The 19,827-nt window shown below is 43.7% G+C and overlaps 1 protein-coding gene across 2 annotated transcripts in view; it reads right to left on the bottom strand.

Moving 5' to 3' along the window:
- The window catches only part of RFX7 (regulatory factor X7), a 472,709-nt gene that overhangs the window by 181,754 nt on the left and 271,128 nt on the right, over nucleotides 1-19,827 (bottom strand). For both annotated transcript variants that reach the window (XM_085644129.1, XM_085644130.1), the window contains exon 3: nucleotides 6,208-6,290. In XM_085644129.1, the coding sequence (XP_085500255.1) occupies nucleotides 6,208-6,290 (83 nt within the window). The remainder of the gene's footprint in view (nucleotides 1-6,207; nucleotides 6,291-19,827) is intronic.

Genomic DNA, 19,827 nt, shown 5'->3' with positions numbered 1-19,827 from the left:
GTGGCGGTCATGGGTTTATACGTAATTTTGAGGCAGGATTTATGATGGAAATTAGTGTATTCAAGATGGGCAGGTAAAAAGGAGATGATTGAAAGCGGTTAATTTTTTTCAAACCACATGGATGCTCAGTTAAATTTGGATAATAGATAATATACTTTGCAAGCTTCGCGCGTCAGCTCACCTCGATCAAGAGGTGCACGCGCAATATCGAACTTGGAGGCCTTGAGTCGAGGGCCTCGGTATGACACAACAGCATCTGCCTAAGCCATATGAAGAGGCATGCGCACCCTCTTGTGAACTTGGGATCCTTGAGACGGCAAGTTGCGGGCTTCAGGACGAAACAAGTCTGAGCTGAAGGTCACGTCTTGACGTGGGGGTAATCACCATATTCTCGCATGATTTAGCGGCCATATCGAATTGGACTCAAATGCATTAAAGCATGTTACTGCTTTATGAGTAAGAGAACCGTTGGTTAGCAATGTTCAGAAGATTTACATCGTGAGGGAGGTTAGACGTGAAACAGATTAAATATTTGGATTCTAGTCAGGATATCATTAAGTGACATAAAAATGGCTATGGACGAAGAAAGTAGTGAACAAGAACTTGATGGGGGGAAAATAAACCAGGAGATGATTAGAAAGATTATTCAAAAGGAAATGAAAGTTTCAGTGAGAGATGCAATTGATTCAGTGATAGAAAGGAAAATAAAGGATTTGGGTTCTGGAAAAGAATATTGGCCCTTGACAGATGAGGAGACAAGAAGTTGTGAGAAGCAAGATGAAAAAGCTTAGAATGTATAATCATTCGGAGAGGAGGCCATTGAGCGAATCTGGTAAGAATGGTTTAAACGCCATTAAAAAGAAAAGTGTCCAAAGTGGCACACAAAGCACAGGTGTCCAAAGCAACACACCTAAGAAATGAGATGAAGAATATATAAATGTGGATATTGGTGGATTTAGCAGACCAGGTGTCGATTAGGTTGATGAGTACATTTTGGATTTGCAACAGGGCGATTATTTCAGAGGCGAGTTGCAGGATGATTTGGGATCCACATGAAAAGGGCCGATAAGAAACTCATTGGGTGAGGAGTTATTTTCCCCCTAGAACATTTGTTAACCAAGAAGTGCAGATTCGTGGATACAGGAACATGTGGGGAGATTTATTAAGGAATGGATAAGAAAGCCTTAAGAAAAGGAAGTGATGATATGTGTACTGAGGGCAGAATTCTCAAGACCAAAGATAGACGAGAAGGTGTGTTGCACACCTAATTTGACCCCTGAAATTATAACTTTCCTATGTAAAATGGGCAGATGAGTTGGGTACACTGACACAAATTATGGACATAACAGAAAAGACTCATTTAAATGATAAGCCTGTAGACTTGGAATTGTTGAGAGGATGGAGTCACAGAGCACCGTTTATTTGGGTAAATCAAATGCAGGTTTAATGGCATAAAGAAGAAAGATCACCCTAATGAAAATAAAAACGCATCTAGCAGATTTGGCAGGTAGGGAGGCAAGTCAAAATGCGAAGCGACTGCTTTTTGGTGAAGCATTAGTTTAAAGTTTGGGTAAATACGTGCCAACCAATACGGCCTTAGGATAAGGCACAATTGTATACAAGAAAGGTGTTTGTAGGAGGTGTTTTTGGAATTGCCAGCAGACGAGGACCACCAGATGGCCGAAAAATACAAAGGTCCCACTACAATTTTCAGTACAGAGGATTTGGGAAAGGTTTCCCCAAACTCTGCATGGTTCTTCCCTCAAAGAGGGAGGACTGGGAGAATCATAGTTGGCTGTGGACAAGGTAAAAACTCTTCAGGATGCCTTGGTTAGCTTGGAAGATTACCTTTGTTTTTTACCAAATAAAAATGGGAAGACGACTAAGATTTAGTGAAAACATGGGAAAGTACAACTAAATATCCTTGAGTATTAAGGATTGTTCGGGGGTACAAAATAGTTTGTGGAGTTACCAAAGCAAGGAAGGAATCAAAGAGAATTAAATGTGACTCAGGAACAGAAGGTTGCGGTAGATGAGGAAATAGAATCCATGACAGAAAAGGGTGCAATATGAGCAGTAGAAGAACATGTCAAAGGGTTTGTAAGCACCCTTTTTTGGCAGAAAGGGACAAGAGATAGAGAACGGTGACACATTTGAGGTATTTGATCAAATTTGGGGTCCACAAACATTTCAAGATAGAGGGAATCCATCTGTTAAGGGATATGTTCTTGTTGAACGACTAGTTGGTGAAGTTGGACTTGAGGGATACTACTTTTACAGTCCCAATGGAGGGCAAAAGTCGAACGGTCTTGCAGGTCAGGTGGAGACATCAACTGTTTCATTTTTTATGTCTACCATTTGGTCTATCTTCAGCTCCATGGTGTTTTACCAAGGTGATGCGAGCAGTGGCGGAGCATTTGAGAGAGAGAATAATTCAGCTTATCGTGTATTTAGATGATATTTTGATAATGACAAGATATCGAAGAACTGAAGGTGCAATTGTTGAAGATGAAATAGATTTTGGAGTATTTAGGTTTCATGATCAATAAGGAGAAATTAATAATGACACCTTTTAAGAAGTCAGAGCTTTTTGAATTCTTGATATATACAATAAAGGTAGTGTTGATGATACCAGAAAAGAAGGTGAAGATGATCAAGAAAGAGGCAGTACATGTGTTAAGAAAAGGGACTTTGAGAGATTTGGCAAGGATGATAGGTTTGTTTTTATCGTCAATTCAAATAATTTTTCCAGGGGCCTTACATTATCAGGTATTGCAGAGAGTAAAGACAGAGGTCTGTGGTATGCTGACAAGGTAATGATTAATCAGGAAGCAAGACAGGAGGTATGTTGGTGGCTGCACAATCTGGAAGAATGGAATACTCGGGCCATTTTTGGATGTCTGCCGGACTTTGTCTTGGAGACAGATCCAAGAATGGAAGAATGAAATCCTCAATTGGAAGATCAGAAGACTGGTGGAACATGGTAAGAATTATGGAGGAACAAATGGGAGATCAGGAGACTGGTAGAACATGGTCAGAATTATAGAGGAACCAACATATAAATTGTTTGGAGTTGACAGTAGGTTTGTATGCGCTGAAAAGTTTCTAGGAAACGTTGAAGGAGCAGACTGTTCTGATGAGGATGGACAATGCGTCAGCGGTGGCATAAATTGATTATGAAGGAGCAGGTCCCGTTGTCTATCCGATTTAGCGACAGAGTTGTGGTTTTTTTGTTAGAAGCACAAAATTGATTTGAAAGCGGAGTATTTACAGGGGAAAATGAATTTTACTGCAGATTGGAATTCAAGAAAATTAAAATATGACAGTGATTGGAAGCTGGATCAAAACTGTTTCGAGAGGATAGACAAGATTTGGGGGCCTATAGTTGTAGATCTTTTTGAGAGCAAGTTGATTTTTCAAATATTTAGACATTTCAGTTTTATTCCAGATCCAAGAGCATCTGCAGTGGATGCATTTCAACAGAATTGGTCGGAGATACAAGCCTATGCTTTTCGCCCATTTGCAATGAGTCAGAGGGTTCTTCTGAAGGTGATCAGAAAGAGAGGTCTATTAGTATTGGTGACTATGTTTTGGGTGTCCCAAGTATGGTTTCTTACAGTAATGGAATTGGCTTGTAAAATAGCTTTTCTGATTCCAGCAAGGAAAGGTTTGTTGAAAAATGGAGAAGGAGAAGAACATCTGTTAGTGCAGAACGAGACTTTGAACCTACTGGAGAGCTGCAGATTTTGCAGGACTTTCGAGCAGAGCTGTTGAGTTGCTGAAGCAATCTTGGGCACAACGCAGCAGACGCAGGTATAAGGTAATATGTGGTTCTTTGGTGCATGGAGAGGAGTTTGAATCCTGTGGGGGATTCCTGTTGTAGAAGTAGTGAATTATTTTTTGGTAGAACAATTGGAAAGAGGTTTTAGTTACAGGACTATGAATTGTTATAGATCGCTATTTCAGTGGGGCATGTACAAGTTTGTGGATAGACAATAGGAAGACAAGTTATGGTGTGTAGGGCCATGAAGAGTATGAGGTTGAAGAGAACTCCTAAAGGAAGATATGATGGCTTATGAGATGAGAACTTGGTGTTGAGTTTGTTTACATCTTGGCCAGTTAACAGGTTTATAGACTAAAAAAGGCTTTCAATCAAATTACCACATTACTATGTTTAATTTGTTGTTGAAGAGTTTCAGATGTTAAGGCATAGCAGGTAAGTAACAGGGTTTATGGTCCTCATTGAGTATTGTTTGAAATTTGGAAAAGAACCAAGACTATGTCTACTTCGGTATTTTATCCAAAGTTTGATGAGTGCAAAATATTATGCGGGGTTGAGTGTTTGAAAGAGTAAGAGAGCAGGGGTTAAGAGTTGCGGCAAGAGGGTGAAAATCAATTACTGTTGTCATATGTTCAGCCGTAATAAGCTGTGTGTGCTACTACATGTGCGAGATGGATTAAACCTGTAATGGAACAAGCAGGTATAAGCGTAGGAAGATTTAAAGCACATTCATTGAGAGGTGCAGTAGCAAGTAAAGTCTTTTGGGCTGGTGAAAGTTTGGAAGAGATAATGAAAGCTGCTGACTGGTCAAATGTGAGTACGTTTGCAAAACACTACTTTAGACTAATTGAACATAGAGCAAATGTGGTGTTGAAGGGCTTTAAACATGCAGAAAGGTAGCCTCCAGTCTTGTAATGAAATAACAATTATCTCATTGATCGAGAAAAAGGATTTCATTAAAGACACAGAGGCTAACATTATTCCTCCCACTCTATAACGAAAACAAAAAAAGGAAAATAGATGTAGGGGGAGAATTGGAGAGTTGATTTTAAGAAACTAAGATCTGCAAAATGTAACAATTTGATTGCTTTTTACAGAGAACAGGTATTATTGCCAATGGAGTTTCAAATCACATTGAGTTTCTTATTAGATATACAGGTTAAAGGAGAGGAAAAGAAGAAGAAGATTGGGAAAGTTTTAGATGGATGAAGCGATGCAGTTTCTCTTGTGCGTTTATTAGAGGAGGAAAATTGTATGTGGAGATTATTTATGGGGGTTGATGGAGTTCCAGTTCTGGATTGATGTAATGGTTCAGTTCTTTAAATGTGCTGCAGAATAGGAAATTAAAAAATATAATGCATAATGTTAGCCTCTGTGTATTTAATGAAATCCTGATTCTCTACTCATCTCAATCAGAAAATTGGCATTATCCTTTGTTGTACCTTTGCGATTTATGGGCGGTGAAACCAGTAATCTCACTGCTGCCCGCTGTGAGATCCCGCCAGTATTGGTTTCCTTTTTAATGAACTACGAAAGGCAGTAAATGATCAGTAGAATTTGAGTAGAGATTGGCTGCTGCGTAGTGTAAAATGTAATAATATACTTGTGCCCAGTAGTAGTTTTTACCCTATGTTTAGAGACAATGGAACAGGCAGTGTTATGTTATGTTATTCCGTTTTATAGAGCGCGGCTAATACCCGAGGGTGTCCTGGCGCTGTAGTACATAAGACAATTCTGATTCGTGGCAACGGCTAGGGTATTAAGATGTAAAAAGGCTGGTCTAGAGCGCCTTTCTGAATTCTAAGTGGTTGGTTATGTGTCTCAGGTGAGGCGGCAGTGCATTCCAGGCCTTGGTAGCTTTTGCCTGGAAGCTGCATCCTCCCCAATTGGCTTTGTTTACTTTGGGAACTGCTACCAATTTGGCCTTAGAAGTCCGCAGAGTTCTTCCAGGGGAGTACCATTGGAAGAGCCTAATTAGGTGCAGGGGTCCATTATTATGCAGGGCTCCGTGTGTCATGCACAGCGCTTTGAACAGAATTCGCTTGTTTATTGGAAGCCAATGTAGTTTTTTTATCTCAACCGAGATCGAGGCATATTTCGGAATGCCCAATATCAATCTTGCCGCTGCATTTTGCTATAGCTGCAATTTTTTCTGAAGTCCTTCCTGAATAGTGAGATAAAGACTATTACAATAGTCGAGTCTGGATAGGGCAAGGGCGGAAATAACCGTCCTATGTGATTCTTTGGGGAACAGGCAGTGCAAGTCTGAACACTCCCAGCAATTTTGCAGACCCTAATGTGAGGCTACTACATATTTAATAATATCTTACATGCAGAGCTACCTTAAGATGACTATGCCACTCATGATTCAAAAATTGACTTTCGCCTTGTATACTGCACGTTCTTTTTGTAAATGCAATAATCACCTCTTTTCCACATTGGTGGGCCCAGCTGGCAGCTGCAGATAAAGATAGAGTTTCTCAATGTCCGTAAACTTCTCAACTTCTTGCTGGAATACAATAACCAATATAAAACATTTTATTTAGTCTCCTCAGGATTTACAAGAATGTTGCATTCGAAATAATAACTCAAGTGCTTTTAATTTTGTACTATGCCATCATTTACACAAGTAGACAAATAAATACATACAAATTCAATACAGAGTCAATGATATCATAGAAATCATGTAAATAAACTATATTATACACTAATCTTAAAACTAATTAGAAAATCCATGTCATTGCAAGGTAGGATGCAACAGCTTTTGGTTAAGGAATTTGAGCCATGTCCACTTTTCTGTGGCCAATTCAAACATCTCTAACATTTCTTGCCTTAAAATGTGAATTACCTACAACTATGGAAGAAACAATTATAAGATGTCAAACAAACATATCTGTGCAAAATGATGAGATGTGTCTAAGCATATGATGCTGTGGTAATAAGGTAAATCAGTGGAAATCTCATATGCCCTACAGTCCCCATTATGAGTTTCTCAGAATCTCTGGTGGGATCAGTACCTGTAGATCCGACCCTAAAGGTATTTTGAGATTAGAGGTAAAATTCCAGACCTGATAAAATTTCCCCAGGTTTTCCCACTGCTCCCAACATGTGAAATCACCAGGAATAAGTATGAGGGGGAGTGGGAGGGCTATGAGGTGGGAAATAACACTGGTAATCAGAATCCCTCTGCATTTTTAGAATCTCAGAGTTCCACATTATTCACAGTAATTCTGCACCTCACAGTGTTAACTGTACCTCTCCTAGTAAGGATAATTATGGGTGGGCTAAATTACTACTCTCCAAAACCAGGTGACTTGTAATGACAGCTTAAATGCTGAATCTTGGGTCTTTAAATGGTGAGTCTAGGCCAAGTAGTTAATAATGAAAATGGAGAACAATAAGGTCTGGAAAATAATGTTGTTATTCAAATCTTAAGCACTGACCGGTTTTTACAGCGTGCTACATAAATGCCCTAACTCACTCACTAATGGACTATAGCTTCCTACTTCACCTATGCACTGGCAAGTTTATTAGCCCTCAAATCTGTCAATAACATGTGGCAGAAGATGTAGTGAAGTCATGAGCTGGTAGTGGAAATCGGTGGTATGGTCAGCTTCCCAATTTACTCAACATATCATAGTTCTTCAATCACTATACTCTCTGTGGATACTTAATACCAGGATGTTTATTTCTGAAAAAACTGCAACTGACTAATTGTGGGGTGCCAGATATTCCCAGTCCTAAAGAAATACCAAGTACACCCTGACTATTTCGGCAACCTCAGGCCCATCACTCACCTACCATTCATTGGCAAGATCATTGAAAAAGTACTCTATGTTCAACTCCAAGGCAACATCAATGCTAATCATCTTCTGCACAACTACCAGTATGGCTTCAGATTAGGTTGCAGCACAGATACTGCTACCATACACTTTGTAAAAAATGTCCTCTTGACCACAAAAGATGACGACCGCAGTCTTCTAATATTGTGGACCTCTCTGTTGCCTTTGACACAGTCGACCATCCCACCCTCATACACACCTTGGAGTCTTGGATGGGATCTAATAGCAATGTTCTTCACTGGTCTCCCTCCCATCTTTCCAACTAACATAGTTTTGTTCACATGGGCACATCCAGGTCACAAAAGATCCCCATCACCTGTGGTGTACCCCACTTCTCCTTTCATCTTCAACCTTTACACAGAGCTGCTGCATCAACTCAACGATGACAGCATCAAGATTCACCAATATGCCTATGATATACATCTCTACTTGGAAGTCTCCTCTGCTTCAGACATCCAACGCCTCAAACACTGATTGTACCTCATCCAGAACTGGATGCTCAGCACCTACCTGAAGCGCAACCCAATCAAACCAGAATTCCTCTTATTTGGAAAGAACAATAAACAAGATGCAGTACAAATCAGACTTCATGACCGGAACCATAATGGCTTCGAACCCTACCTCTCAGCGAATACCAAGTAACTTGGACTCACCCTGAACACCAACCGCACCCTTGAGGAACACAATGTCAAAAACACAAAGTCAGCTTGGTATCAGCTCTGTCTTCTAAAGAAAGTGAAACCAATTCTTCCAGAAAATGACTTCAGAACTGCTGTTCAAGTCCTCCTATTCACACATCAGGAAGGTGGTAATGACATACTGCATAGCCTCCAAGATCCCACATTGGCACCCCTTTGGAGCATCCTACACGGAAACACATGTTGAGGGCCTGAAGAAATATCACATCACCCCAATCCCAACTGAGCGCCTTTGGCTGCCCTTTCTGGCATGAACCATCTTCAGAACCAGGTGTATCATTAACAAATCTATCAGGACCAGCAGCCCAGCTTAACCTGCAGACAAGCTCACCATCGTTACTGGATCTTGGCACACCTAGAGCCAAGAAACCAAAAAGTGTAAAAAAAAATAATATTTAAAAAAAACAAGAAGGCAGGCCTTATCCATCTATTCATCCAGGATCTGGAACATCTCCGTATTCATCAGGACACAATGCTGCTCCATTTTAGGAAAGGGTTGAAGACACCTCTTTTAAGAACGCTACATCACAATTCTATTGATAATCTTCTGGTCAGGGCGATAGAAGTCATAACTAACTAAATAAAATTGGCAGAAAGGAGACTCTATTCTACAGCAGAGGGCCTTGCTTCGTCATGGTCGCCCATGTCATCCAGGATGTCTCCATCTGATAACCTCTCTAGCATAATACCTCCACCCGGCCAGTCCATTTAACAAACCTCATTGGAAGGGGGGTGGGACCGCGGGAAACTTAAGGAGGGGCTAACAGACGCTGCAGAAAGTGCAGGGAGAGAGGACAGGCCGGCACATGAGAGCTTAATATACTATCCGATCACCGGATTGTGAACCAGCGTTGAATGGCAGTAAACTGACATAAAAATCCAAAATGCGCAAAGTAGTATGGCATCAGGAGAGCGAAAGGCAGCACACTGTATCATCATTACCATCTTCAAGTGCGAACGTTTGGGCAAATATCAGCAGGCCTCTTAGTTATTTGCTGGATTTGAAACTACGCTAAGCGTTGGAAAGGCTCACAGTCAAAGAGGCTGGTTTAAAAAATCTAACTACTCCCAATAAAGGTGGTTTGAATAATCCTCTGCCGGGACAGACACTTGGGTGGAGCGGAAATAGCCGCTACATCAAAGGCACATTTACCGATCATCCTGACACAAGTGGGACAAAGAGCTGGTGATAGCACACAGACTGGTAATAATGCTGCGGTGACAAACCCCCAATCCTGTAAGTCTGGGAAGCAGGCTGCAGTCTTTATTGACGATTCAGACAGTAAATCATATTGAAGTGGAGATTAGAGGAATCCCGCTACCAGGGAAAATCTCCCACCAGCAGCCAATCCATATGCGGTTGTCCTGGCAAATGTCCTCTTCCTGGATTATGGTTTTGCTGAGCCAACGACAGCTCTGAAAAATAAGGTAGAATACTGGCTGAGCAAGAACATCAGTGGTTATTGGGATTTGTTTAAAGAGAATTTTTTAGTGCGGCATGTGGGGGGAATTGGTCCTCTTGAATGGCAATTCCCAGGTGCCTCAGTCATTATAAACTTTAGAAACCCCAGGATAGCGGGGGAATTCCTGCCAATGGCCAGAGCAGGGATGAAAAAAAAAAAAAATCGAGCCCCATAAAATTCTTGCCATTGGGTTTCTTCTACAGATACTTAATCTTGTCTTCTATGAGGGCAAAGAATGCCCAATCCTGTACTAATGAGGGAAATAGGTGCTTCCCAGATTCCCAGGTGTTGGCAGGAAATAGATTTATGGCCACTGCTTCCCTGGAAGACAATGATTAACACTTTACAGGGGACAGTGTTCACACTATTAGTACTTTTGATCGTAGAGATGAGTCTGCTGTTAAGGGTAACGTTCTGCATGTTTGGCTACAGGGGGAGGGAGGTGAGGTGGGGGTAAGTTGGGGTTTTACACAGTTGGGGTTTAAATGTTTTTATGTTCTTTGTTTGAACGCAAGGACTGCCATAGCGGGACATTTTTGCAGATCAAGACGCAATAGGGAGCTGTCCTCCCACCTACCTCTAGTTTTTGTGGCCGTAATCTTGACGCCGTTCACTGCAACATGCCACACAAATCTCACTTGACGGTTCTGACCTGGAACGTTAATGGGCTGGGGGACAAGATCATAAGAGGACTGGTGTCTCAACACATTAAAAGACTTCACCTAGATATTGTAACGCTCCAGGAAACGCACCTTAAAGGCACACAGTGTAGCTTTATAGGCCGTGGGGCTACAAGGTCCTGGCCCACTCAGAGTTCACATCAGGGGTGAGGGGGGTGGCCATCCTGATTAAAAAGAGCATTCCCTTTCTAACCTCCCGCCTCTGGCACGATCTCTTGGGCAAATATGTGGGTGTGCTAGGACTATGGGACAGGACCGAGACCATACTCATCTGCACATACGCACCTCCCAGACTGCAAGCGCCCACTATGACTAAGGTGATTGACATCCTGCTTGAAACACCTTCCACCCTGCATATTGTGGGCGGCGACTTTAACAAAGTCATGGACCTAGAGCAGGACCGTACGGGGGAGGGGAACAGGTCCACTTCCACTACACGACTGAGGCGATTCTCTACAACAATAGGCCTAATAGACACCTGGAGAGAGGTACACCCCCCGATAGACAATTCTCCTTCTATTCTGGGGCTCACAACACCCACTCTAGGTTGGACTATATATTTATCCCCAAGGGGGAAATAGGGCGCGCAGAATACACAGCTAGGGGTCTATCGGACCATTCCCCGCTCCTGGTAGAGATGGGACTGAGAGACCGGAAGGGAACTCGTAATTGGAGATTGAGCCCCTGGAACCTGAAAAATCCTAAAATAGCAAAAGGCATCAGGGCAGATACCGAAGTCTAATTTCTAGAAAACAAAGAATCGGTCTCCTCTGGTGTGAAGGTCTGGGAGGCGTACAAGACGGTACTGCAGGACAGAGCCCAGAACCGTATAGCCTGGGAAAAGAGAGAGAGAAAGAGAAACTAGATGAACTAGAACAGAAAATAAGTGAACTAGACTTGCAGGCTGCCCAGGGTGATGACCCTGAGTTGACGCGTGGACTAGCTACCATGCGATTGGAATATAAAAAGCAGGCCATGGATAACGTAAAAAAACTGCACCTGGCGACACTGCACTGACTCTACAAAGTTGGGGACAAGGCTGGGAAACTCCTCGTCTGGATTAGCAGGCAGGAGATTCAAGACAGATGGGTAAGGGAAGTGAAGGATCTTGGGGGTGTCATGCAGTCCACGAATGAAGGGGTCGCAAACACTTTTGCTGACTATTATAGGGACCTGTATCGGACACGTACTTCCAAATCCAAGGCAGAGATACACGATTACTTAGTGGCCATCTCGACACTAGTGCTAGGAGAGGAGGAAGCTAACGGTCTACAGGAAGACCTGTCCATGGAAGAAGTCCAGGCGGCAGTGACGAAGCTTCACCACGGGAAGACCCCTGGTACCAACGGGCTACCCGCAGAATTCTATCGGCACTACACCGATATCCTGACCACCCATCTCCTTCGACTCTTTACAGATTCTTATGAGGAGGGTGTTCTTCCACTGGACCTACGAATGGCCACTATAGTGGTCATACACAAAGCAGGAAAGCCCTGTGACCAATGTGGCTCCTTCAGGCCCATTTCCTTGTTGAACTCGGAAGTTAAGATCCTGGCCACCATTTTGGCGACACGCCTGTTGGGAGTGTTCACTAATCTGATCCATGAGGATCAGTCTGGATTTATGCCAGGCAGATCTACCCGTCTAAACCTCAGACGCACTCACATCTGGCTCATGAAAGTGAGGCAAAGGGAGAACACACAGGTGTTCTGATCACTGGATGCTGAGAAGGTGTTTGACGCCGTGGACTGGTCATTCCTGGGCACCACTTTGGCAAAGTTCGGGTTTGGGCTGAAATTTCGAGGCTTGGTGGCACTCCTATGCAATCAACCAGTGGCCACGGTGCGTGTCAACGGTCAGCACTCGACCCCTTTCCGTATTGAGAGGGGGACGCGACAAGGCTGTCCCCTTTTGCCTCTTTGTTTCGCACTCACCCTTGAGTCCTTGGCCTGGACTATCAGAATGCACCCTTCCATCCGAGGATTCCGTACTGCACTTACAGATTCGGGAGAAGAGAAAATTTCTCTCTACGCTGACGATATTCTGATGTACATCACCGAACCTGAAAGATCTTTACCGGCTCTCTTTGCTGTGATCACGGACTATGGGAGGCATTCAGGCTACAAAGTCAACTGGAATAAGTCCACCTTCTACTGCCCAACCATCACACAAGTGGATTTCCCCCTACCTGGGGAGCTAAGAGTGGTACCACAGGGATTCAAATACTTGGGTATATTCGTTAGCCGGAGCTGTGTAGGAAGGAAAACCTTGGAACAGTCCTACATAACTTCAAGTCGGACGTGGAGAGATTGAAGGATCTTCCCCTCACCCTGCTTGGCTGGGTAGCATTCTTTAAAATGATCACCCTGCCCCAACTTGTATACGCACCGTAAAACTCGTATCATCCTTTACCCACAGCTATCTTTTTCGGAGATAGCACGCAAAACTCGACTCTTGCTGTGGCAGGGGGGTCACCAGAGAATATCGCTTCAGACGCTGCAACGCAACCCGTACAATGGGGGATCGCGCTTCCTGACAGTGAGGCCTACTACTGGGCGTCCCACCTGGTACCCATAAACAAGTGGACACACAAACATAGGGAACACCACATATCGCCTTGAAAGAGAGGAAATGCTGTCACACACACATGTGCATTATCTATATGGGGAGGGGTAGTTCCCGCCTATTGCCCGCGACTCGGATGACCCTGACAGCTTGGGAGAGGGTGACTAAGACTATGGGCTGGAAAGGGAAGATTACGAAGAGCACACCGCTCTGGGAGGGAGCCCGGTTTCTGGAGTTACGTGGGCTTAAGGGATTTGGGGCCTGGGACAACCTGGGGATTTCCACTGTGGGCGACATCCTTGAAAAAGGGAAACTCAAAACATGGGGAAAGCTCAAACAGGAATATGGCATGCACAGCTCCCAATTCCTCAAATATGCGCAACTACGCCACACCTGGCAGGCAGAGGATCTCCCTTGCGAACGACTTCCAGAATACGCACCCCTGGAAGGCAGGCTTTTGCAGGAAGAGCTGACACACAAAGTGATTTCCTTCACATACAAGACTATTAACAACAACATCACAGACAGACTGGTGGGACTCCGGGCGCAGTGGGAGAGGTATGTAGGGTGTATGGAAGACCTAGATTGGGAGACGACGCTAATGCACCCCAGAGAAGTCGCCATAAAACCGTGGCTTCGCCTCATCCAACTCAAGTTATTACACCGAATTTACTGCGATAGGGACAGGCTACATAAAATGGGAAGGGCAGATTCCCCATCCTGCCTGACATGTACAATGACCAGAGGTGATTTTTTCCATATGATATGGCTCTGTCCCGTGATACAGTCATACTGGAAGCAGGTAGTTGAATTGTTAGGAGCGGTCTTGGGGGTGGAAATACAGACGGACCCAAGATTTGTGATACTCAGAATACCAAACGATGTGGACATCGCCAGAATGCAGTTAACTTTTGTCTCTCTGGGGCTGGTGGTCGCCAAAAGAGATATAGCTAGGAAATGGGGGGTTGTAGATGAGCAGACTATTCAGGAATGGACAAGGGGGATGGATATTTACATGACGGCTGAGCAAACCACATACCGCAGTAGAGGGTGCCCCAAAACATTTCACAAGATCTGGGGCCCATGGAGAAGATACTTCGAACTGGATAGACGAGACGACACGCAACAATCCATTACACAGGCCATACAAGAGACCTTGACGTGACGCCCAAGCACACACTGTCCTGGCGACCTACATTGAGACTCACTCATTTTTATTCCCGGCTCAAACTGGCGATACAAGGTCGGAACTATAAGACTTCAAGGCGTTTTTTTTTTATTTGTGTGAATTGAGAGGAGATTGGAGACATGACACTGATGGTGAATGCAATGTTTGTAACGGATGGCTATTGATTCCCGCAAATATATTATGTGGTAACTGTATTGCGCTGCTATTCCATTTGAAAAATAAAAATAAATAAAATGAAAAAAGAGTAACTTTCTGACTCATGTGACCAGCCCTCTCCTAATTCAGGCACTTCAGTTAGTGTGGAATCAAAGGAGGGCAACCCAGCATATCTTTTAAGATATTTGGTGGTTAATACTAAGCTGGAGTCGGGCGTTTTGGCTAACTGCCCCCAAGGCATGGGAACGCAAAATGCAGTACCTCCATTATCTATAATCACCAAAGATCATCAAAAAGGACATAATCTAGTCACATGGAATATTGCAGGTGCTCGTCGTAAGCTAGAAAACCCAGACCGGTTAAATGCTATGTCTTCCTTTGATCTTATTTGCGTGCAAGACACATGGACATCAACATTTTTTATTGAGCAGATCATGAGGGCAAAACCTACATTGTGATACCATTAATCATCAGGAATAAAAAAAAAACATTTTCCACAAAAAAAAACAATCTTATTCATTTTTCACATGGAACCAATATGGATTAAATAGCAACACTAAAACACCAAATATTCAAATGTTTAAAAAGGCAACAAAACAAAAGTCTGGCTAGATCTTGCAACATTTAAAAACCTGATCTGCTGCTTACATTTCTAAAGTACTAAAGTGCCACATGCTAAAATAACACATGATTAACTTACTGACATAGTTTAGAGGCCCTAAGGATTAACTATAATCATTAAGCTTGAATCACCTATACCCTTGATTATAGAGTGCTAATAGCAAGAAATTACCATATAAAACCCAATGAAGGTAATGTAAACATTTTATCTAAAAAAAGAACTGTTATATTAAAGTGCCTTCGTGCCTTTCCTTAAATATATGACAAAAAAAAGTGCAATGTGCTAAAGTGCTCACTAACACTTCAATACATACACCTCTGAAAATGTATATTTCTGTCATAGTTTCACAATTCTCAAAGAACTTCCAGACAGTTTCAAAAAATGTTGTTGCACCAACCCTCTTAGCATACGCTTATTCAAACTTCCTGGTGCATTGCATTTTATTTAACCTTTTAGGATAGGAAGGTGCATCTTCAGACCTCCAGTTTCGGAAAATTAGAGAGCGAGCAATTAAAGAGCAAATCGCTGTGTAGGTCTCTTCGCCTTTGGTCAAATCAGACCCTGCTTTAGAAATGCCAAAGAGACCTATCTCTGCCTCGGGGTCAAGCCTCTTCTTTATTGTCTGGCTAATAGCCGAGAAGATCTTAAGCCAGAATAGTTGGAGTTTTGGGCACATAAAAAATGTGTGAAGCCAATCTCCCTCGCCTTCTGCCTGGCATCGGAAACATTTATTTTCTACTTCCAGATAGCGTTTATTAAGAGTTTTGAGGGTGTATTACGTCAACCACCGAGATAAAAAAGCCATCCTTTTAAAGTTGGCTGCTCTTAAGGACGTGCTTCCTAACAGAGCTATTGACTGCCATTCCTGGCAAGAATAAGAACAGTTGTTTTCCCGGGTTACTTTTTCCAGGAATTTTTCAACCAGGGGGAGCTCATTACACTTTCTCAGTTGAGAATACCAATTTCCAACCCCCTTTAGTTTAGCTCTATATAGAGCATTTACTTGTTTTGTTGGAGCACCGCTTGACAATAGATTGTATCCATTTATAAAATTTACAATCTGCAGATACTCCAAAAGCCCCGGCTTATTTTGGTTGCCATATCTATTTTGAACCTCTTGCCAGGAGATTACCTTTCTATTAATTAAAAAGTGACCCAATTCCTCAAGACCACAGTCCTTCCATCTTTTAAGCAGACTAGAGTGTACTTGAAGATCGAAAATGTTGCACTCTTCTAACTTCAAATAGTGAAATCCTGAGGAACTGGCTAGTTTAAAAAAGGACTGTATTCTGTAGGAAAGGTCTCAAACTGTCTTGTATCAGGTCTTTTTCGGTAATTTGGATGTTTTAAAAAATATTGGCATTTGCGAGCCAGAATCATTCTATCAAGAAAGAAATTGTCTAATAAACCATTTGGTTCCAGTAAACGTGCTGTGAGAGCCAAGATCGCTGCCTCATAATAAATTCGAATTCTTGGTAAAGCTAGACCCCCCTGATCAGTTTCCAACTGTAGTGTAGCTAGCTTAACCCTAATTCCTTTGTGAGAGTGCGTGTATTTGAAAGCCTTTACTTTGTGTGGTGACTTGACGCCCTCGTACAGTTACGCTTACCGGCATTTTTAACAATTGTACATATTTTAAATTGCTGTATTTTAATTATCGGACACTGACCGCCTGCATGTTTTGACGCGATCCAGTCGTCACAGGGGTCCCGATCTTCTTTCCTCTTCCGGTGCAGCCGAGCACAGCGCTCTCGCCGGCTGGGTAAAACGGAACCGCCATCTTGGGGGGAGGCAGGGTAGCGCTCCAGCTCCTGGACGCCTCCCACCCTCCTCCCACCCCACAGTAAGTTATGGATAAAAGGAAAGGGCTTTCCCGTCCGCGCAGCGGGCGGGCGCAGCGGGCGCGCCTAAGGCAAGCCCGTCTGCGCCCGTCCGCGCCGGACTCGCGCCTAGCGCCAGCACCCCTGTTCCACTCGCCCCTAAAATCCGCTGGTCCTCAGAGCAATTGCTTCACCTCCGTCCTGCCACTTGCGCCCCCGCCAGCGGCTGTAATACTTGTAGCCTGGAATTTACTGCATATTCCTGCCCTCACTGCAACTTCTCACTTCCTGTGGTATCTAAAGCGCCGCTACTCTCCCCAATTGTTAATGTTCAGCCTCCCACCACCATAAAAGCCGCATTAGTTAATTGTAGATCTCTTCCAGCCCACGCCCATGATATCTGGTTATCTCTTGATACCCACAAATGGGATTTATTGTTTCTTACTGAAACTTGGATAAAAGACTCTTCTAAACCGGATATCACTTTAGCTACACCCCCTGGTTATTGTTTTACTGGCATTAATCGAGACAATTCTAAGACCGGAGGGGGTCTTGCGATTATTGCTAAATCCCATCTCAAATTAAACCTCACAAAAATTCCCAATTTAGGTCTCATTGAAGCCGCATACTTTACAATCTTGGACACTGCCAGGACCATCTGTGCTGGCATCTTGGTTTATAACCCCCCTGCCGTTGCCTCTTCCTCTCTTACTACCTTGATGCATTCTATCGCTGATTATTCTATTAAACACTCCCATTTCACTGTTTTAGGAGATTTTAATTTACATATTGACAATCCTTCCTGTACTCTAGCCTCCTCTTTGTTAGAAATTTTACAAGGACTCACCCTGTCCCAATTTGTGACAGACCCGACTCATATAGCTGGCCATACACTTGACCTCATTTTTTCCAATCATCCTACCCTCTCCACCCTCCCCCCCACTCCTTTGATTTGGACCGATCACTTTCTCATTCCTTTTTCATTCTTGGCCCCCACCCCTCCTCCCCCTATCCCCCTTAATCGAGTTAAAGGACGTAAATGGGCCAAAGTTACTTGTGACTCTGTGGAAGCTCATCTCCATTTTCGTTTTAACCATCTAAAAGACCTCAATTCCGAAACTGCGAGATTTAATTCGTCTCTCTCCGATGCGCTTGACTCTGTTTCCCCTCTTGCTCCTCTTACTTCCTTCAGATCTCGCCCTTCTGCCCCTTGGTTTTCCCCTCTGCTGCGTGAGGAAAAGAGCAAGTGTAAGCAGCTGGAACGCAAATGGAGAGTAAATTATGATCCTTTAGCCAAATCGGCTTACAAATCTGCCCTAAATCATTTCCACAAACTTAAACGCTCTTCTATGAGAGCTTACTTTTCCAATCTTATTCAACAGGCGCAGAATTCCTCTAAAACCCTCTTCTCCATTGTGAAAGATTTCGTAAACCCCCCTGCTTCAAAATCCCTCTGTACTCCCACTCAAGATCTCTGCAATGGATTGTCTGATTTCTTTCAAGAGAAGATAGTCAAACTTTCTTCCTCCTTTGCAGCAACGACTCCTGACCACTCTGAAGATCGCTCTTGTCCCCTCTCCTGTTCTTTCAATTCTTTTTGCGAGCTAACTCCAGACCCTGCGTTAGGCTTGCTACACAACGTCAAGTCTGGTTCCCCCCTAGACCCAGTCCCGGCCAAAGTTATGAGCACCCTCGCCCCCATTCTAGTGAACCCGTTTCTTTCCATCTGGAATGCATCTTTGTCGCGTGGCCAATTTCCCTTAGTTTGGAAACAGGCCAGGATTGTCCCCATACTGAAAAAACCTGGTGCCGATCCTTTTCTTTTTAGCAACTATCGACCCATTTCGCTTTTGCCTAAACCTGCCAAAATTCTGGAGAAGGTGGTACAGAAACAGTTGGCACTGTACCTTGAGTCAAACCAGCTACTACACGACTCCCAGTCCGGCTTTAGAACCGGCTATAGCACTGAGACAGCGTTGCTTGAAGTCTCAGAAATCATCAGGGAATCAGTGGATAGGGGCGAGGAGGCCATGTTGGTCCTCCTCGACCTATCCGCTGCTTTTGATACTGTTTCCCATAAATTACTTACCACCCGCTTACAACAGCTAGGGGTGGGTGGGACAGTGCTGGCCTGGATCACTTCTTTTTTGTCTACTCGTTCTCAAAGGGTTTTGATGCACCCTTTTGAATCCGAGGACAAACCCCTCTTGTGCGGAGTGCCCCAGGGCTCTGCTTTGAGCCCTCTACTCTTCAATGCTTATGTGGCTCCTCTGGCCAAGGTAGTCGAGTCCTGGGGTGTCAGGGTGGTCTCCTATGCTGACGATACTCAGCTTATTTTCTCCTTTCGAGACCATTCTGACTCCCTCTTTTCCAACTTTAGAAACTGCCTTGGCGACATTTGCACCTGGATGTCAGCTAATCATCTTGCCCTTAACACCGACAAAACGGAGGTTCTTTTCTTCAGCAAGAAATCCCCCCCCCCCCTGCTATCCTTTGGTGGCCTACCATCTTGAATCCTCCTCCCACCCCTGTTCAGGCAGCTCGTAACCTTGGCTTCACTTTTGACAACTCTTTGTCTGGAAGTGTACAAGTCAACAAAGTGGTAGGGGCCTGTTTCTCCAAACTACGTATGATCAGGAAAATCTTCCCCTTCCTCCCCAATCTTCACGCAAAACTGTGGTCCAGGCTCTTATCACCACCCATTTGGACTATGCGAACAGTCTTTATGCAGGTGCCCCTCTATACCTTATCAACCGCCTGCAAATAGTTCAAAACGTGGCAGCCCGGCTCATTGGTAATATCCCTGCCCGTACTTCAGTCAGAGCCTACCGAGAAGACCTTCACTGGCTTCCCATTTTACGCCGCATCGATTTTAAAATCCTGACCCTGACATTTCGGGCTATTCATGGAATTGGCCCGCTTTATTTGAGAAAGCGTCTTAAAATCTCTGTTTCAGTTAGGCATCTAAGATCCAACTACCTTCGTCTTCTGATGGTACCAAGATTCAAGCT

Source organism: Triturus cristatus, chromosome 3_1 (assembly GCF_964204655.1).
Source record: "Triturus cristatus chromosome 3_1, aTriCri1.1, whole genome shotgun sequence".
NCBI classification, from domain to species: Eukaryota; Metazoa; Chordata; class Amphibia; order Caudata; family Salamandridae; genus Triturus; species Triturus cristatus.
Note: the sequence above shows the minus strand (reverse complement) of the source record. Positions and strands in the feature narration are given on the sequence as shown.